The sequence below is a fragment of the Aythya marila genome (genome assembly GCF_965140915.1).
Source record: "Aythya marila genome assembly, chromosome: 14".
NCBI lineage: Eukaryota > Metazoa > Chordata > Aves > Anseriformes > Anatidae > Aythya > Aythya marila.
In genome coordinates, this window is record NC_139055.1 from 6,137,047 (window position 1) to 6,158,969 (window position 21,923).

General features: G+C 41.6%; 1 protein-coding gene across 1 annotated transcript; it reads left to right on the forward strand.

Moving 5' to 3' along the window:
* Positions 1-10,379: 10,379 nt before the first annotated feature.
* On the forward strand, positions 10,380-20,016 carry LOC309883603 (kazal-type serine protease inhibitor domain-containing protein 1-like; the record flags this gene model as incomplete). Its single annotated transcript, XM_082771843.1, has 4 exons — positions 10,380-11,192; positions 17,131-17,291; positions 18,897-19,041; positions 19,889-20,016. The coding sequence occupies exons 1-4, from the start codon at positions 10,736-10,738 to the stop codon at positions 20,014-20,016; spliced, it is 891 nt and encodes a 296-aa protein (XP_082627969.1). The 5' UTR covers positions 10,380-10,735.
* Between the last annotated feature and the right edge of the window lie 1,907 nt (positions 20,017-21,923).

The following is a 21,923-nucleotide window of genomic DNA, read 5'->3' on the forward strand; positions in this document are numbered from 1 at the left end:
CAGGTAGGAGTTGCCACTCTCAATGCTTGCTTTCGCTAGATGCTGCTTTACTCATTCATTCTTCTGTGGCTTTGAGGTTGCTCAGGACTTGATCTAACTTACACCTCTGTGCAACCAAATGTTGTCTTGGAAAGTGACACCTCAGTCTGCTGCTGTTGGTAACTGCAAGAAGGGAGGGAGGGAGAGAAAAGGGGTTGGGAAGGAGTTTTTCTTCAGGTGGCTTAGGGTATTATTATTAAAGAACTGTTCGAGTGGCCAGAGGAAGATGTTTTGCTCTAACATCAGAAACCTTTAATATCTTGAAAGTGTTGGCTCCTGATTTATTTGCTTTTACAGATCATTTTTGCTGCTAGTGATGGATTTCACCACTTTGTAAGTAACACACTTTACGTGACTGTCTCCCTTACATAGTCCTGCTGTAACACAAGACCTTCACTTGGTGGTCCTGAGACTACTTCAGTGGTCAAATCAGTTCTCAGTGAGGATCAGATACCAAAAACAAGAGACAAACTAAGCAAGCCTCCATCCTACTGCAGGTACATCAGGCATGTCAGAGGGACCAAAGTTAAGTTTTGCTATTACACGTTCTCAAATGAACCAAGTCAGCTGAGCCTCACTGGTGTCCTGGAGCAGCCCAGTGCCATGACTGCTGTTGCTGTGGTCCCACACGTGCCTGGCAGAGGGCAGTGACAGATGAGCATCACAAGCCCACGTATGTTCTTCAAAGGGGTCAGGATGATGCACTGCACCTTTCAGGTGTTGTCTACCACTAAATTCAAGAAAAGGTATTTTCATGTTCTGAACGGTGTGAAGCACAGAGCAGCTTCAGACCCAGTACCTTGACAGACATTGAACTGGAAATCCTCCCCCAAGGACTGTAACAGGTACGCTGCAGGTGAGAGCAAAGCTGCAGGTAAGTGCTGCACTCAGCCTCTGGTTTGCCTCAGGCATCAGTCTTGTGTATGCCGTGTAGGGAACAGGAAGGATTCTCAGCAGCAGCCCATGCTCTGAAAGCTCTGGGCTTCAGGCTGATCATTCCTCAGCTGAGAGATGTTTCACCTCCCCCCGACCATATCTGCCCTACAGCACTGAAGGAACTTGGCTGCACAGCTCTGGAAGAGCCACAAGTCCCAAGAGTCACCCTTAATGTTTGCTATTCCACCACGGTGCCAGTTTGTTTGTGCTTTTAACCACATGCACATGTATGGAGGAAAAGACTGGCCTGATTTTTAGAGGTGATTCTGCTGCACTGTGATGGCCTGCTCTGCTGTAACCTTTCCTTGCACGTGTTTCCTACAGCTGCAACTTCTAATCTTTGTGTCTGTAAGAACATTTGTGTGCACTCTAAGCCTTTGCAGAGAAATGTTTGTGTATTACCACAGATGGATAGTGAGCAGCAGCCAGGTAATGTGAGGAGCTTTCAAGTGATGCAAATACCTGTATCTGGTGCAACCCAGAGGAACATAAAGCCTTGTAATATGCTACGTAGAGCTGCCCTACCTAGCACAGACCAAAAGCAGTCTAGCCATGGCAGCATAAAACATTTTGGTGATTCATTTACTAGTTTAAAATATGAAGCTGCTGCACCACAGAGGAGAGGGCAAACCCAGGCTATCACAGCCTATGCAGTCCTTCTCTAGAGCTAACACAAGGATGTCTGAGCGTAACAGCGAGGGACAGATACGCACTGCCTTTTAGCACATCCCAACATCATCCTGCTTCCTTCTGTGTCGCCCAGCCTTGCTTCCCCCCCCCCCCCCAACACTTGTACCCACTTCACCCCAGCACAAGCAGGTCCTGTGCTGCAGCAGCCACCAGTTTGAGCTCAGAGGGTGTTATTTTTCAGTTTTAGGAAGACGAAGGGTTCAATTCAGGAATCCCATTGTTTCAGCGCATGTGGTTTACATCATGATTTCTACAAGGTATTTATTTGTGTATGCAAACACTACCATCTGCTGCAAGGAATACTTTGCATTTTTTAAATGTTAATTCCATCTCAAACCTACGCATTGAACTGGTAGCAGAAATCACTCCTATTTGTTTATAGCATTTAGTATTACAGCACAGAGCAAGCCAGAAAGCCCTGTCTTGTCAAGACTGCTTAGTGTTGGTAATTACCACAGGTGTTCTCCAAGTTCTCACTGAAATAACTTTTCTGTTCATTGATGACTAAAAGCATTTTTAAATTATGATCTGTTGTTGCACTTGGGATCAGACAATGGGCTTCTTGTTAATCTGAGGTGAGTGCTCAATCAATAATAAATAATTTTATATTTTTTTCCTTTCTCCTTTCTCTTTTGAGATCTGTGTCCTAAACTATAGTTTTTCTGAAAGTTTCTGTGCTTTGGAACTTTTTAATTGTCTTACTTGCTCAGGTCAACACTTCAACAAAATAATTCAATATTGAACTGCAAGTTGCTTTGTTTGGGCACGTCAGTCTGCGTTACATCTAATTTTCTTGGTTGGATTAATACAGATACATATAATTACAAACAAAAAATCCTTACTTTCAGAGTATTCATGCAGCTAACATTTGGGTGACCATCTCTGCTGATAAGCTAAATGAACAGAAGAGTTATGATTTGTGAGCTGAAAAAAAAAGAAAGCAAAATTAATTCCAGGTATGAAAGGACTTTTCCTCCCCTTTTTTCCCCAAAAGGAAGGCCTTTGTGTGATACCAGCGTACTGCACAGAGATCCCAGATCCCAAGCAAAGGTGTGCTGAGGTGCTGACTCCTTCCCTTGCAGGGACAGCACTTCAGCTGGTCCCCGTGCAGCTGTGTCTGCTGAGCACTGCACTGTCTGGAGGCAGCACTGGGACCGTGCCCCGCGGGAGGTGCGTGAAGCAGCCCTTCGCTCCGTTTCCCAGCACATTGTGTGCTCCTAGTGCCAGTCACGCCGCACAGGCCCTCTGCTTACTCACACCTTTACCTGAGGAGGGATGTGGAGGGAAGTGGCCTGCACTTGTTTCCATGTTTTTTTAGTTCCACTGTATTACAAAACATGATGGTTTTTAATAATTTAGTGTTCTGTTATGTTTTATTCCATTGAGAGACCCAGAAAACAAATCCCAAACTTCAGAGAACATGGAATTAAAGCTCTGAAGGTAGGGTCAGATCATGCAGGTGGCTCTAGGACCAAGTTTACCCACCTGAAATGTCTTCTAAAATCTGGATTTATTTCTTTCCTCCCCCAAGGGAGACAATAAGTTTGGTTTTGCACTGCCAGCTCAGATTTCCCAGGAGATATCCTGCCGTTTTCATTTGGCTTTCCATGCAGTCCACAAAGCCTAGTTCCAAAGTCAGCAAAGGAGCAGTCTGCCTTCCCCTTGTGCTGTGGCGTAGGAGAGGAGTCAGTCACAATTATGCAGTCATGTCTTACAAGACATCATCCTTTTCACTCGACTGATCCAACGAGCACTCCACTTCTGCAGCATCAGTGGATGCTGTTACACTGGCATTTTCTATAAGCTCCAGTGTTCACCTATAGGAAAACCTCTTCAATGCAGATTTAGATTCACATCAGTTCAGTTATCATCAAATGTAATCACAAACCTAAGACCAGACCAGCTCTTCAAGACAGAGCTTGTGCTCTCAGACATCTCCTTCAGCACAAGTAGGTCAGCATTTCATGCAAAAGCATCATGGCTTTCCGTGCCTACAAGATGTTTGCGCTCAGTATCTCTAGCTGCTCTGCGGCTAGAACAAACTGAGACTTCTAAGAGTGTTTCATCAGCCTTGACCAAAAGAAAAAGTAAATCTGACATACGCCCTGCTGGACAGGGACAAAGACCATTTGCCCTGCCAACTCAAACAGGAAGCCAGCTAAGCAAAACGGGCTGGGTAAAATCCTGAGCCCATTTAGGTTAATGAGAGTCTGGCTATTGATTTAAATGGACTCTGGCTTCTACCCATGCTTCTTAATTCATGCATGTTTTTCACTCAACACTCTGTCCAGCTTTCATACCTTTTGTTAGGAACAGGCATGCAGATCTAAGAGCTACCATGGATAAACTACCCAACTTACTGCAACCCTCAGAAGTAAGATAGTAAAGGGACCAGGAGAAACCATGGACTACTCAGAGCTGGCAAATCCAGCTCAGAGCCCTGCTCCAGCCTGGCCCTGAGGCTGTAAGCATTAACAAAGGGCCCTTTGTGGGGCTGTGCTGGTGCAGAACCTCTGAGGTGAGTGTCCCTGAGGCCCCTGGGGCAGATGCAGCAGGGTGCAATATTTCCCCAGGGACTCCTGATGAGTGAGAAGCAGCAGGAAGGAAGGGCCTTGCTAGAAAGGTTGAGACCAAATTCTTCCCATCTGCACTTCCCTCCTTGGGTTTACAACACACGTGGGTTTTATCTGGCTGCTGTTCAGATTCTGGGGAAAGGGAGGCCTTTGGTTTGGCCCTGGCCCTGAGCGTTAGTGCTTTGTTTGTGGCTCCCAGCACTACTGATCTCCAAGTAAAGACTCCCCAAGGGGTCTCGCTTTCTAGGAACTCACTACACAGCGGTCCAGGAGAGAAACTAGACGAGGACTGATCTGCCGAAGAAGGGAGAAGAGCAAGCCAGCCATACAGTGCATCAGACCTGTGGGTCAGTAGACAACGCAAAGTCCTGAGCACAGCAGGAATTGAGCAGCAAGGGGCAGTGCCTGTGCTCCCAGGCCTTCCCAGTGGTAAGTGCTGTCCCTCTGAGCTCGTCACAGGCTTTGCTTTCTGTGCTTATTCACACCAAAGCCTCCTCCTGCCATCTCCCCCACCTCCTTACCTTCTGCTGCTGCCTACCTACCTCACCGGTGCCCACGCTGCCCCAGATCAACGCCCCAGCAAAGCCTCCCCTCCTCACACACAACCTGCACATCCCTTCTGAAGCTGAAAGAAAATCCCTGAAGTTCCCTCTCTGTGCCTGATTTCCTGGCTGCTTTTAGGGACAGGTAGTTTTTGCTAATGAGACTTTCCATTATAAAGTTTCCATTGCTTTGGAAAATATTAACTTTGCTGGGTAGATCAAACAGGCCCTGCAGTTATAGTTAGAATATCCTAAAGATTTAGTTCCCGGTAATAACAGGGCTAAACCTCAGCATCGCCAGAGGCAAAAGCTATATTATTTGAAATGAAACTTCTCATAAATATCCAGCTATAAAGTAATTTTGTATCAGCTGCTCTTCTATAAACTGGACAAGGCAAACTGTTCTATCCATCAACATTAAGGTTGCCAAGCAAAATGACTCCGTATGCATTTCTGCAAGTTCCAGAGAGCTCCCTCTCTATTAGGCTTCCCCAGCAAACACTGTGGCTTGCTCTTTTAAAGAACCTTTCTGGCACAGGCGACTTTGAATCACCAGCATGAGTCGTCTTTGGGCTTCAAGCTGTCTCTGCATCCCCTCACTGTCTGGTGGGAAACAGATGGACAGGTATGCACAAACACAGCTGGCCCTCAGTGGCAGCTAATACTACTTTCCTAGTCTTTGTTAGGACAGAGCACCTCAAAATATTGCCTAGGGCCAACACTATGTTTGTTTTTTCCTTCCGGTCCTTCCCCAGCTGCCTGGAGCATGTTCATTGCAGGTCAGTGATAAGCACCACGCTAGTCTTCCAACACCCTGCTGAAGGAAGGAGCTGCAGCCCAGGTGAGAAGAGCAGAGGGCTCACACAGACACCACCTTCCCCAGGTGACGGGGTAAGTCCTGGGACAGGCTGGGCTTAGCAGGGCCTCACCTCTGCCTCCCACCCTCCCTGCTCACTGCCTCAGGGGCCCCCTGCCCATTGCCCCACATCTGTCCCCAGGCCTGCAGCTGGCAGGATGTGTAGGACGTGCCTTTCTTGTGCTTTTCTGTTTTGTTTGCTTCTATGTGGAGAGGGTCGGTAGGTTTTCTGGTGTCTCTGAAGCTCCGCTGTACCTGACAGCCCTACTGTCTCACTGTTGATGCCAACAGCACCTGCCTTTGATACACAGGTTGAACTCCATACTGAACTGCAGCATCTGCTGCAATAGAACTTGACACCTGAAAACACTGAGGTCTGTACAAAACATGCGGAGGCTTTGCTTTTAGCCCTAAAATTAAGGCAGGCAAACCTTTGTGCCTGCCTCCCTCCCTCAAGAGGAAGAAGAATGGCACTGGCTATAGCTTCTATCTTTTATTTGTGATTAAAGCATCTGGAGAAAGATTAAAACAACTAAGATTTGCAGGGGTGGAAATGTGGGCAAGACACATGGGGAAATGCTCTTATCATACTTTATGTGCAGGTTTCCTCACTACAACTCACCTTTCAAAAGAATGGCTTTAGAAAAATGCTTGATTGCCTACTGCTGATTCCCTAAACGTTTCCCTGTCCCTTTCCTGTTATAGGACAGGAGGCTTGGCTGTTTCTGAGCAAACCTGCAAAGCTTTCAGAAGTTTGGTTTTCTTAAAGCATAGCAGAGGAGTAAGACAGAGCCTAACCCTTGAAGTACCTGGAAGGCAAATTAACTTGTGTAAAGGATTTTTCAGACGTATTTGTGTAAAAGCAGTCAGTAAGGCTACATTAATCAACCCCGAGCATTTTGTACTAGAGCAGTGCTATCAGGCCTTTCTTTTTGTCACTGCAAGTTGAACTTTGAATGCCTACAGTCACCAACAATGATGATGATGAAACATGAATCAGCAAAGAATCTATAGGCAGCTACTACTACAGACAGGTCTAGGATGAGTCAACAAAAGCCTAGCCAAAGCCTTCGATGAAAATAATCAGCTTTCAGGAAGGAGCCATGTTCATTTTTTCTTTTTTGGTAACTGAGATGTAAGAACTAATAAATAAATTAAAATAAACAAAAATAATGATTCCCATTTTAACCTTGCGAAGAAAATAATTAAAATATATACGTTACATTATTAAAATATGCAAAATTTATAATTTTATTATACAATTACACAGCCTTATAGTCTAAAAGCCCCACTGTATTTTGCATATCAGTGAACAATTGCTTTCTTAAAGCTCACAGTAGAATCATTTACTTGATGCTGGAGAATAAGTTAATTACGGATCTTCTGCCCTTGATTAATGGATTTAATAATGATGTTACAGTAGAATTAACCTATACTTCATGTGCTTACAGCACTAATGATGAGATTCATGAAAGCAATGTGTCAGCAAATACGATTGGCACCAAAAAAGAACATACTTGGAGATTCCAGGATTGCCCATACCACTGCTGGTCAGCACTTCTGATGCAAACCCACAAATGGCATCTAAACACTTCTGCCTCATCGGTCATTAGTTTCCACCATTTGCCCTTTATTTTTACAAAAACAAATAACACAGCTCAATTCTTGATACTGTGGGAGAAAAATTATCCTCAGAGGTTGGTATAGTGTCAGGTAATGCTTTATAGGACTTGCACACAATGGGCTTGGCTACCTGCTCTCTGCCATTACCCAGCAGAACAGACCAAACATTAGTTTTCTTTAACGCTTCTTTTGTGTGTGTGTGTGCATGTAATAGCATCTAAGGTTTCTTGGATAGAAACATGTTGAGTCAGATAAGATTTACTGTCTCTAAAGGAACCTCAAGAATCGGTACCTGATATAGCCTAAGAGACTCAACACTAATGTTTCTTAACTCTACCCATTCAACAAAACAAACCATTGCAGGACTGAGAATATAGAAGGGAAACTTCAAAACTTCTTGTTTTGTCATTACACAAGAGCTCTGCAAGGAGTATCTGAAGAAACCAGGTCTGAGCCTGGCAGGAGCCAGATTCAGAAACCCTTACTTAAGTAAAACTTCTCCTGACACAAATAAATACAGAATGAAGACCCGAAACATATTTCATCTGAAAAAGCAGTACCTCAGGAATCACTAGCAACAGGATTTCAAATTGCATCAGCCACGTACCTTATCTATTACCATGCAAATCAGAATAATGCAATACAACTCAGCAGCTTAGCATAACACCGGCCCCAAGAAGAAAGCAGGAAATGAATAGGAATACAATTTCCTTAACAATTCACTTACAGGAATTATTTTGCAAGACCTTTCCCGTGTCCTGGTAGAAGATGAAGTCTGAGGGTATGGAAAGAGTTGGGCTGTTTTGCTAGGCCTCTTCACTGCCCACTGCCTCTTCCAGATGGGGAAGGTAGAACTCCTTGTGCTTACTACGCCACACAGAAACACCAGAAAAAGGGCCAGAAAAAAGTATGTTGCATGCTCAGCATTACCCTGCCTGTTGAGATGGAGGGAACAGTAACTTTGTTCAACCTGCTGTTACTGAAGTTGTGCACCAAAACATTCTTACTTCACAGCTGATGGTAGAGAGCTCCCCTCATGCGCCTCCTGCCTTTACCAGAGGGGTCGTGCTGGCCTCATGTGCACTGCTGGTCAGCTCTCCAGGCAGTATTTGGGGGATGGTGTCCAAAAAGGAGACAGTGTACTTCTGTTCTTGTTTTGCTGTTCCACCAGCAATGTTAATCTATTGATGCTTGTGTTTCTTTCTGGAGCCTGGGAGTAATTTACAGTGAAGATAAACCAGGATTCATGGGGGAAAAAAAATCAACGCTTTTTTCACTTAACCCACCAAAGAAAGCTTCAGGTACTGAAATAATGCATCTTATTACTGAACCAGATGGGACAGTCCCTTCAGATATGCCTCTTCAAACCCTGTTGCACTCTTTCCTTGCTCCCACCTTCTCCTGTACTGCCACATATCCATCCTGTATAGAGAATTACAGAAACGTTCTTTTCAGCTCCTCACAGCTGCCATTGCTAACAGAAGACATTTGGGACAGGTGTCCATTCTCTCTGTTGCACTACTTTGCTTTACACCCCCCCTCAGCCCCCCGTTGTTCCAGGTGAGCTCAGTTATCAGTGGCCAAAATAACCTTCAGATGTAGATCACCTACCAAGTGGCAGCTGTTCAAATGAGACCACACCTATTCCCCATTCTTAATTTGTAGGCTAAATCCATCAAGAACTCAGATTACATTACTCAGATAAACATAAAAAATGTTTTCTAGGATATTTATGATGGGTTTCCTTAATGTCAGGATGCAGGAAGTAATTCCTAGTACCCTTGTTTTACAGCCCTCAAATCACATTTCCTGTAAGAAGGGTTAAATTCAGCCTTGACAAGGGTAGTGCTGGCCTGAAGCCCCTCCTAGCTTTGGCTCCACTTTGTATGTATATTTTCACCACTACAAACATTTTTTACTTCATATGGGCCTCAGCAAATCTTTATCCTTTAGATACTCATCCCCTACAGCTGTAGACACAATAAAATATAGTAATGAGTAGATTCTATAATGTAAAACTAAATGTCTGATTAGAATTTGATGAGGAAGTGTGAAATAAAACACATTAAAAAGCATAAGAAGGTGGGACAAGAAATCAATCTCCCATTAAATTCATTGGTTACTTTTTGCCTGACTCTGAATGTTAAAAGCATCAATTACACACATAATGTACTCCTTTGGAGTCTGCTTCTGTGTTCAAAGCCAGCGTGCAGTACAGAAAATGAATTAGTCCAGCCATCACTCAGCAATGAGCAAGGCCCTGTAGGTCTCCCTAGGATGGCTTTAAGAAGTGCTGTACTGATGGAGGTCAGAGGGAAATTGCATTATATGCAGTTCGGCAGGAGAAAGCGATCTTGAACCAGCCTATTTCACTTCAGGCAAGCTCAGTTGGTGCAGAAGATATGAAGCTAAACTTAGGAAAAGCCACTGATACATTCAGGATGGAAAGTAAACACACGTTGCTGTGAGATTTGTTTTAATGGATGTGACCAAAGGATGTAAGGGTGGTACAACAAAATGCATCCTTTGTAATTCAGTGTAAGCACATCTTAAGAAACAGAGGTAGAAAAGTGCTCTGAAAAGATCAGTGATGCATCTAACTTCAGCAAAGCCTCCTTCTGGTGTGTCTGAAGATGCTGCAGTGGCTTGTTTACGTTGGCGTATGTTCTAAATCATTCGCACTTTGTTTTGAGAGCCAAACATGTGGCCCACATTATTTTGGGTTGCAAACCACAGGCACCCATAAATGCTCAAAAGAAGCTAAATGGGCAGAGAACAATGAGTTCTTTAACGGATCTAGACACCCCTCCTCTTAAATCCAAGACTTCAAAGTCAGTTTCAGCTGTCCTGGATTGTCCCTTGCTTGTAAAGAGCCTGTAAGTAAATTGTTAATTCAGAAAGCCCGAGGTAAGATCAATAATAGATTAAATTTGGTTTTAAACCTCGTTCCAGTACTAGCTCAGCTCTAGAGTGCTGGTAAATTAGGTGTTACTTTCTACCAACGTTTATCCTCTTTTTGTGTGATCTCTGTCAACTGACAAGCAAAATGATAATTAAAAAATCCTCTTATCAGTTAATTTCTTAATTTTGCTCTAACTTGCTCTGTTCCCCTTTGTACAATAGCTGCAATATAATGTTGTTTCAGTAGAGCAATGCTTTGCAAATTTGGCTCAAGGAGACACTGAGCAAACAGCTTTTCAGAGAGCTGTCAGAAGGGGCAGTTTGGTTTCTGTGCAAGCAATACCCACATTCCAAACTGCATTAGAGAAAAGCTGGTGGGTTTGTATGCATTTTTATTATCAGTTCCAGATTAGGAATCTGATGCTAATTTCTTCTTAAAGCCTGTATTTGCAGTAGAATTTATATTCTACAACAAAAAAGGATTGTGACGTTTTTCTCTCACAAGCTCTTTTTTTTTTTTTTTTTTCCTGGCTTTACTCCAAGGACCTTTTCTGCTTGTTTGTTACATTCTCAAGATGAAGCCCCCGGTGGTTACAGCAGTGCTGGTAGTACTGGTGCAGGTTTCTCATGGTTTCCCTGCCTTGTACCATCGAGGCTGGTGGAGGCTCTTAAGGGAAGGAGATGATTGCGGAAAATGTGAGCTGGCACTTTGCTCTGAGCCTAAAGACTGCCCAGCCGGGACTGTACTGGACCGTTGTGGCTGCTGTCCTGAATGTGGAAACGTGGAAGGTCAGATCTGTGACTTGGACCAGGGTAATCATTTTTATGGGCAATGCGGGGACAACCTCGAGTGCAGGTTGGATGCTGACGAAGCCAGGTTTGGGGAAGTTCCTGAACCCCAGTGTGTGTGCAAGTCTCAAGAGAGCATCTGCGGACCCGAAGGGAAAACCTATGAGAACATCTGTCAATTCAACAAGGCTTATGCAACTAAGAGAAATATCAGCATGAAACATAAAGGACCCTGTGAATCAGGTAACCTGTTCGGAGTCACTTTCAAACTAAAAAAACTCATTCTGATTTTTAGATATGTTACTGGATGCTCTAGCCTTAACTTCATTGAGGAAATGCTACGTTTTTGTTCTAATTATCATTATTTTGTTGCAGTACTATTGTGTGGAAAATGTGGGTCAGTAGCTAATACTTGTAAGTTATAAGCCTCAGTATAGTTATTAACCCAGTGGATTTTATATCACATGGCAACCAGTAAGACACAAACAGACTAAATCTGCTTTTAAAGAGCAGAGAATATTTTTTACAAAAATTGTGTGTGTAGTTGGGAGTAGATGAACAGTTGAAAAGTCTTTGAGTACTGGACAAGTAATTATTATTACATGAAGACTGATCTGATATTAAAGTGGTGATTGCAAAGCAGACCTTATGTCCATGTGTGTATGCTCATGCATGTATGTATCTATCTGTATGTATATCTAGTAATTAATGAAGTAGAGGAAAAAGAAGATAGGGCTTAATTAATAGGTCTATTATTTTAACAAAAATGTCCACAATAATCTAATTAAGGAATCATCATAAAAGCTAGGTTCCCATGAAATGGAAATCCATATATCAGAACACAAACAAACAAACAATTTCCCTAAAGACACTTACAGAGCATGAATACTTCCCAGCGATGATTGCTAGTGGAAGGATTCTTAGCTGGGTTGTAGAGGGGAATGCTGTCTGCTGCTCATACGCTGTTCTCATTCTTCACGTTATTACAGGTCGTTACTCATGGGCACCTTTCACCTAAGGCAAATAAATATAAAATGAAAAGGAGAAAGTGAACAGTTTAGTGGTTTGTTTCGTGGTGTTTTTGTTTTAATGAGAAATGTTTTTTCTTTTAAAAAGAAAGTTCATGAAATATTTTCTCATATGAAATCAGTAGGTTTCTGAGTCACAAATGGGTCACAGTTGTGGGAATCCAAACTTGTGTCTCTGGCAATGGTCCACATATGTGAGTAACTCAGGTCCATTTCACTCACTCCTTGCTAGCAGTCTGTTGCCTCCAATTCAGACCATATGCTGTGCTTTTGTATTGAATGAACACTGGACATTGAATACTTAAAAGGAAGAGTGATGAGCAGCTAAGACCAGACTTCTTTCCTCTTTTTCTAGTTGCAAAAGAAACACCCATTGAAGAACCCCCTATTTGCCATTAGGGCATTAAGCTGGGAAGTGAAGAGACATTGCCAGTAAAGAGACATTCAGAAAACTCACTGCACACCAGCGCGTGGTGTGATTGAAAGCCTGTTTGCCCTTGGGTAGTTTCTCTTATTTGGCATGAAAATAGCACAAGTTCTTGCAAGGTAACCCTTTCAGGGAGATTTCAGCTGGAAGTGCCATTCAAGTAGCAGCTGACATTACCTTTGCAGCAGAGAAGGTTGCTGTTCTGGCACACAGGCTTAAAGCAATGGTTTGCTCTAATTAATTAAACAGACCTGGCTAAAAAGCAGTAATTTGGCCTTGGAGCCACCTCTGAGGTACGTAACACTGCTCCTCAAGCAAGAGGAACAAGCTCAGCTCCTCTGCATGCAGGCATCACCCCCAGTGTTTTCCCACTGCCTCCCTTGGTCCCCAGAAAGGCTGGCCCCTCTCTCCATGCACACAGAGGAATTTCTTGGGATGCCTCAGTTTGCTGAATTGCACAGAGGCCTGGGGATAAGCTCACAGCCCTCACTGCTGTGCAGACTTCACTGAAGAGAAATGGGGGCCTGCCACCTTGGCTGGTGCAGAGAAGAGACGCAGCTGGTGCGTGAGCCCAGCTGCAGCAGCACATTTGAGCCTGAGGTGGGTGCTGGGCTCGCTGGGGTCAGGGAGAAGCATCCCTCTTCTCAACTTCTCTGAGCAGCTGCTGACCACGTTTTGTAGGCTCTGTTTTAGACCCAGGAGACACAGAGGTGCTGCCATGGAGGCACGATGCCTTGGTCCCCCACAGGAGTCTACCAGTAAGCCCCTCCTTCACGACAGCTCCCTGAAGCAGCAGTGGGCATGTGAGTGTGCTGTGATTCAGACTCTCTTTTTTCATGGCTGCAGCTGATGACAAAAGGCAACAGGGAGTCTGGCTCCAAGACCAGCAACCTCACCATGGCACTCGCTTTCCACTGACTTCGATTTGCATGAGAAACAAACACCAGACACTGTGGGGTTTTGGTACCAATCTATAAATATAACCTTCAGTCAACTCCAAGTACTTTGTTTTGCTATTTCTCCTTCAAAGCATCTGCTGTTTCCTATTGATGCCAAAAGGATTAATTGTATACAGCAACCAATGAATAAATAAATAACAATAAACTCCTTTCATCAGAAGAGCATAGCCTTTTATCTTTCGTCTATTGCCAGAAAAAAAGGGAAGAAAAAGGCCTAGCTCCCTAAAGTAACTCTGAAAAAAAGCCCTTCTCTTCCTAAATGTTAGTTTTGATCTGTTTATCTAATAATTTACCAAGGTTACTAAGTAGTGAGTAGATACAGATTCTCCACACTTAGTCTATCCCCATTCAAAGCTTTACTGCTGATGATTTAATGAAGTAACAGAACTAGCGGTGCTGCTCTTTGAAATTAAATGTAATTATTCGAAGTTTAGATACAGTAAAAAACAACAACAACAACAAAAAAAACCTGATCTGCCAGATTTCTTGTCATTTTCATTAAATCAGACATAGATTAGCAAAAATGAATAAGTTAAGAAACAAAAAATTGGTACTATATAATTATTTATTCTGTAATGGTATTGGGTTAAAGTCAATTATGAAAGGTGAAGCAGAATTTTGATTTTTCCTGGCTTCTGGTTTATGTTTTCTGTAACACAGGAGGACAGTTCGTGACCAGAATTTTAAAAGGCAAGGCACAACTACAGCACATTCACCTCCAGACACTGAGGCATCAGAATGCTGTCTATAATTATCAAGAAAAGATTATCTGCTCCAGGAATCAAAATGACTGGTTAATCATTCCAGTATAGACCTGTTTTTAAAGAGACAATTTTAAAAAACAAAACCAAACAAACAAACAAAAACAAACAAACACACAGATATGCATGGAAGAATCTGGCTGAACACAAATTCTGAAACGTTCATAAATGAAGTTTGTACATTGCTGTTAAAATATTAAATCGTGACTTCATTTTTCTGCATTGACATATAGCAAAATGGTGTTGTAAGATTTTTATTTTTTTTCTGGAGGTACTTCAAGTTTGAGTAGATAATGCAAGTATTCATTGTGTGTTCACATTCAGAAAAGGCAGTTTAGTTTGATCAAAACTGCGGTCTTTCCTACTTGCTGCAGGTTTGATCTCAGGTGAAGCCAGTCCTTGTGAGCCCGGGTCCAGCAAAGCCTTAAGTACTTGTTTGGAGGTAGTCAGCTGGGTGAGACCTGGGCCATATTTAGATGTTTCCATCTGACACAGTTAATGAAGAAATGGCTGTATCTAGCATGGAAGTAGTATCTGTGCATGGTAAACAGTGCTAGTCAAATTTCTCATATGTCTGTAAAGTAATTTGTAATTGAGATCCTCGTGTCCTGGAGGCTAAGGATGTGTTTATGTGGTGTCATGAAGGCAGAGCCCCCAGCCTCACGTGGCTGAGCTGTGCCCGAGGACAGGCACACAGGCAGGGCTCTGCTCTTGGCAATACCTCGGTCTTGTCAGTATCGTCCCAGGACACAGGCCCTTGTGCCAGAACAAAGGTACTAACCAGTCTACATCTGCCTGCCAGCAAGTTAGTGTGCTGCCTCTGTACAGAAACAATTTAAACAACTAATGTGAGTCAATGTAACATTTGGCTTTCTTTCTTACACCTGAAACTTAACTAAAGTGGACACATAATTAAAAGCATTGTGGTTGCACTGAGTTTTAGTATTTCAAAGTGTGTTCTGATGTCAGATCCTCTGATCATAGGCAAAAAAAATTCTCATCCAAGATACTCAGGCAATTCTGATTTGAACATGAGATTTTTGCAATGATAGAGAGGTTCTGAATGTACCATTCTGATGAAAGAACAAGCATTTAAGGGCTAATAAATTTGAAAACCTTACTTTTGAAGAGTACCGGCAGTGTTTAATGAGGAATGAGTAAATAGGGAAATTGATATTTTCCTGTATAATTGCTTTTCAAGTAATTTTGATAGAATATATGTTATAAATTAGACCACACAATTTACTGGTCTATTGAAATTATTTTATTAATCAAGTAAGCAGACACAAGCAAAACAGCGCTGGGCGGCTGGGGAGTCTCCGCTCCACCACAGCACGCAACTTCCCCTTTCCAGTGTCGCTGTTTTATAGCATTGAAGTTCCGGCTTGTCGAGACTTGTCGAGACCTGTCGAGACCTGTCGACTTGTCGAGACCTGTCCTGAGATTGCGCAGTCTGTTGTTGGGGGTCGTTGTTCTTCCTCCGGTGATCATGCGTTGTGCTTGTGTTCAGGTGGGGTCAAAACAGGATGTCTTGCTTTGTCCCCATGTTACAATGCCGTGAGTTGTGAAACCTTATCTCCTCAGTAGATTCTTTAAATTCTCAAGGACAATGAACAAACCCCTACTAATTTATCACAATATATTTTATATTTTCTGCACAGTTATCAATTCGTAAAAACTGACACAGGTATATGAAACATTGCTTGAAAACCTGGGACAGTATGTTATGATTTCAGATGCTGAAGCATATATACTGTACACATTGATTCAAATATTTTGAGTCAAAATATATTAATTATTTACTAGAAGTTTCTATTTCTAAGTCTCTGGGATACGTACAAAAATAAAAGCACTCATTAAATAAAAGTCTAATGGCCCAGAAAACATGTTCATTTTTAAAAGCCAGCAGGGAAATAGAGAAAGAAAACATACTTTATAAAGAAAACACTTCTCATTGATGACATGTAGATACAGAAAAGTCCAAAGAGATTTCCAAAAGAAGGAAAGCTGCATTAACAGTAAATATGTGTTTTTCCTCCCTCCTGCTAAATAAAATCATCTTCTGTTAAAACTGAGTATGCTCATACATGCTTATAGAGAGCTATGTATTTGAATAGTGTCTGAGTGCATCAGATGATAGTTTTTTTATTTAATGTCTGCAAATCCCTGGTCTGGCTCCCTCTCGTGGTTAATGTCAGCTTTTTATTTGGGAAAAAGGAAGAGAATCATTCAGAGACAAAAAATAAATGGAGAAGGAGGTTGAAGATAAAAGAATAACAGGAAACAAGTACATGGAAATCTGATAGTTATAATAAGCATAAAAACTTATAAAGTAACTGGATTACTACTGTTGCTTATGTCTCCTAACACAAGAACATCAGACAAAATTCATAGCAAGTGGGACTAAATGTGAAACCTATTAATGCTGTTATTCTGTAATTTGCTGCGATGCACTCCACAAGTTACAGCGAGAAACAAAACCTTAGCAAGCTGAAGGCAATGAGGTATCTAGAAGACAAGTTCTGATAAGCTAGCAATCTCAGCATTTCAGCTTTTAAGCTAGGCAAAACATAACAGAAATGAAGTATTACTGCCCGTGATCAAGTTGTTCTGTGACAGCCTGCTACAGAACTTCTTGTACTTTCCTCTGAAGGTCTGGCTGCTAAAGCACTGGCTGCTAAAATGATGGGCCTTGGGTCTAGCCCACGATGACAGCACACAGGACACAAACTGCACTTAAGTTCAGCTTAAGTTTCACGATCGTGTGCATAGAGAAAGGACAGGCAGGTACTTTGAAATTTGTGTCTTTGAAATACCTGTTCACCCTTAATGAGACACAGTTTTCTGAGCTTGAAAAGCTGCTTGGAATCATGTGGCTCCTCATAATGTGCAAGATTGAAAACATGAAAATTAGTTTTATCGAGTGAAACAAGAATTTACGTTATATGCTTTTGTGTTTATGCTGTTCACTGTCTTCTAAACCAGTACTCTGTTGGGTCTCTGCAGCTCCTGTGATTTCTATGCCACCCCAGGATGTCCAGAATTTCACAGGCAATGATGTCATTTTTGGCTGTGAGGTGTCAGCCTATCCTATGCCACACCTTGAATGGAAAAAAAAAGGGAATAAAATGTTTCTGCCGGGAGATGATGCCCATATCTCAGTACAGGTAAAACTTGCATTTACTGTAACTTATGATTTGGAATGAGGAGTAGGGGTGCTAAGTAGCGAATTTCTCCTACAGCACACAGTACGGTTGTAATAAATAGAAATCCTACAGGGGCCCTATGATTATGTAAAGAATTCTGACTTTGGTGAGTGCAGGGATCGTTGCTGTGGCAGTCCAAGCAGAAGGAATAACAGGAGGGGTAGCATCCATCCATCTCCAGGGAAAGAAAAGATGCAAGATTCTCCTTACATATGAATCATTCTGGAAAAAATGAATTGATATAAAAATAGAAATATTTAAGCTAATACCTAGAAGAAGGTGCATTGTGGGAAGGATGGCTGTTGGCAACTGTTTTTCTATTCTTGGTGCAGAAGCATAATTCTGGCAGATACCTCAACTTCTCCTCTGCAAGATGTTGTTTCTGGAGACCTGCCATTTGGGTTCAGTCCTTGATGTGTTCAAAAAGCAAACAAAGAAATGTGCTCATTTTATGGAGGATGCTGTGTTTTAATCTGAGGGGAACTAGCAGAATGGCATTAGATAGGGGTTTGAGCAAATGCAGAGATAGCCTGAAAGTTTGAGCTAAAATTAAATCAAAATGCTAATTTTTTAAATGGAAATAACATTCTGGGGAGAAGAGCTAACAAAGCCAGATGTACTGGCAGACTGCAGGAAGGCTGAGGGCTGTATCAGCATGCCTCCTCGAGTGGGCAAAAGAACACGAGCAGACTGTGTCCTGGGGAAGTAAATGGCAAATCTAGCTTTCTGGATACACAACTGAAAAGCTAAAAGATCCAACGGACATGGGACACAACCTGAAAAAAATATAGACAGAAAATGCACAGAAATACCTTATTATAGTACTAAGTATCTAAATTATTTAGAAATGTATCCAGATCCATGCAAACAGAGCATGAATGTATGTGGAATTAGTGGACTTAAAAACAATGGTGCATGGAGCCCCATCCGAACACTGGTCGATTCAGAGCCTAAACTAAACCTTGTTAACTTGTCTCATTAGGTTAGAGTGAGCACGACAGCATCTCTACCAACATTTGTTACCTGTTTTGTATCTGTAATATTTGTTTGGAAAACAAAGCTCCCCCATTAAGAGGCTTTGGCACGAGCCAGTTGAAACTGATTGTCACAAACTGTGAAAACTCATGCTCTGTCTGTTCAAACTTGGACGCTGAGTGCCAGCTTGGTCAGTCCCCTTGGCTAAGGCTCAAACGCCACTCTCATCCTGAAGAAATTAATGAGCTCCAGGACAAGTGGCAGTGCTTTGAAGCAGCAGCAAGAAGTGGTGCCAGGACAAGAAGCGTGAGGACTGCTGGGAAACAGAAGCATCAAAAGGACCAGGAATTAGAGCCCTGTGAAGGGCACTGAAGTTTAAAGGTTTGAGCAGGGGAAGCATGAACTAAGAGTCACAGAGAAAACAGGAAATTAAAATATATGGCAGCAGAATCAAACTGAGAATCAAAGCATGATAGCAGTACATGGTAAACAAAAGCAAAGTTTGGAACAATGTTTAAATCTGGACACAATTATTTTGAAAATTATTATCATGTCTCCTAGCTACTTCACTATTTCTTTCTCTTCTAAAAGGCAAGAGGTGGACCTCAGAAGTACGGTGTGACAGGCTGGCTGCAGATTCAAGGCCTCAAAAAATCAGATGAAGGCATCTACATCTGCCATACCAAAAATAAGTATGGTGCAACATATGCCTCTGCAAGATTGAAAGTCATTGATGGTATATTGTGTTTTGTTTTTGTTTTTTATTTGGATGTGAAGAATATAAAATGTTTAAGACTGACAAGCAGCCTGCAAAGTGTGTGGGTTTGTCAGAATGCAAATGCAAATTAAGGATATCAGAAATGACCTAGAGATTTCCATATTTTAACTTTTCTGTCTTCTTTTCTTTTCCTTCATCCTTTCAAAGAGATTCAGTTCTAGGTATTTTTAATTCAGAAGTGCCTGTGAATTCTGGAAGAGAAAAATACCGACATGTTAATATCATAATATTTTGCTTCAAATGATACCATCTTTGAGAAAAATTGTTGAAAATTATAGCCACAGATCTGAAACATATTATTCTATCTTCCTCCTAGAGAAGCCCTTTGATGTTACGAACTCTGCACCCAGAACAACTGCTGGATCTGAGGCAGTCTTCAAACTACGGCTGTTCTGTTTATCTGCTTATTTTTCTAAAAGTTAGGATGGCAACAGCCGCTGTTCCTTACCAATAGCATTCGGAAAAATACAAGAAACAGCTTTACATTTTTTGCATTGGGCTCAGTCCCACAGGCTGATGCCAGCGAGAACTGGGATTGCTGGTAAATGCAGGACACAGATGCTGTCTGTATTTGCCTCCCAAGTTAAGGCTTTTTCATTTGTCACTGACTCTGCCAGTGGTTTTCAAAGCTTTATCAGCTCTGCTCGTATTTTTGGGTCTGTAGGATTTGCAAATGATTGAAGGTATAGTTCTTAACAAGGACTCAGAAATATTGAGCTTGCTTTACTTATCTAAAACTGTACTCTCCTCTTCATTCCTATTTACAGCTAATTCAATCTGGATTCAATTATGTCTTGCTGTGCAGGTTCACCTTCTGCATTTGCATTTACTGTCAGTCGAAGTGCAAGCTATGGCGCTGACTATGGGGACTACTATGACTATTCGGATGATGAGGATGAAGAAGAATATGAATCTGGGGACTATGAAAATTGAAACGACTCTGAATAATAATTTTTATACATATATTGTCCAATACTTTTCACACTGTTATATTTACTAGTATTCTCTGTGCTGGCAATGGCTCCTCTGATAACACACACACTCACTCGTGTATCCCGCCTGCCTGGAGTTCAGCTTTGGCTGAAGTGTATCACGTTACTTACTAGAAATAAGAACAGTTGTAAGTTCATACATTTAAACTGTTAAATAAAATTCTCAAATGTGTACTTGTCTATTGAGCATCCTGAAAGGGTCAAAATTTATATTATTTTTAAACGTCTATGATTCTACAATTTCTTTAAATCATTCTAATTTGTCTACCAAAAATGTCATTAGTTAAACAGAATTTTCACTATGTATCAATTTCTATTTTTTAATGTACTAAGAAATATCAAGAAGCTGTTCGCATGGCAACAAACCTAGGTCTGAAGGTTAAAAAGAGTCTTTAATCTTCTTAGTTCTTATTTTCTCATAAGTTTCAGCAAGATTTTTCTTCTCATTTGAAGTTTTCCTTATTTAGTCTCACCATGGGTGAATTACTTATCTTCTGGGGGACTATTTTGTTTACTTTTAATAGAAACTTGAATCACAATCTTAAGCAAGTGAATGCTGTTTTACTTGTAATATCCAGAAAAGATTTCTTGTGCATCCAAGCAGACAAGCACACCCTTTGACTTCTTTTTATAACAGTTCTTGAGCTACTCCTACTAGCATCAGCTCCCTCCCACTGGCCTAGGCAACAGTTTAAGATTTGGGATTGCTATTTATGTTCTGAAGAGGGGGGAATGACTGCAGTTTATGGAAGATGGCTGTTCCATAGCTCAGTGCATACCTCTCAAACACACAGAGAGCCGGTATTTGTCCTTTGTCTTGTTCTGCTTTATCCTTGTCTGTTCTGAGACTTGCTCCGGTATCTGTACTTTGTCCAACTGAAGTGCTTCAGCACTGTCACTGTTCTGGAAATGCCAGGCAGGAGAACAGGCTTTGTTTTCTTTCTGCAAACCACCAGAACACACAAGCATTTTTCAAATTGTTCCAGTCACTTCTTGATCAGCATGAGCCAGAAGAGCAACTCAAATGCAATTCAAAAACACAAGAATGCAGAATGGCAAGTGATCACCCTGAAAATTGTCTGTAATTGCTTTTGTTAATTATATACATGATGGCTGGCTCTGCACTAATGGGTGATGGAAGACACCCAACTATGAATACCACTTCTGGAGGGCCTTTACACCTGGCGGTTCCCAGTGGCCGAGGACAGATGAATCGCAGTAAGTTACTGAAGTCTCTCATTAACAAGGAAGCAAAAGTTCAGGCATCTTAATTTTAAGCCTCAGTATTTGTAATCTTTATCCAATGCACAAAAATATGCAGTGATTACTGTGTATTTTTTTAATGTATATACAGTGCCTCACAAACTTCTCCAATAATTTTGTGTTGTTTTGTGCTTTTTTGCCATTAGGTGTATTATTTTCCTGCAATTTGAATAAGAGATTATAAGAGACTATAGACTGTGTTTGCCCTGAGGTGTTATTGATCTTTGTACAGGTAACAAACACACATGGAATAGCTTCTTTTGTTTTAGAGTTCCTGGAATATTGTGAACTCATGAATACAAACCACACCACTACATAACTGAAAAGATTAATAAGATATAATTAGGAATATGAAATGACTACAGATTTAACCACTGATTTTGCTGCTTTGGGCTCTTCCTGGTCTTCTTAGTGTTATGTATAATAAGGTTTTTTGTTTGTTCGCTATCCATTACTTTAAACATAAAATTGTCTGGAAGTAATCATCGTATTAAGTGGGTGTTTTTTGTTATAACTATTTAATCTACAGTCGTACATTCAAGATCAATTGCAACATGTGTTGCAAAAGAATGAACTGGATTACTG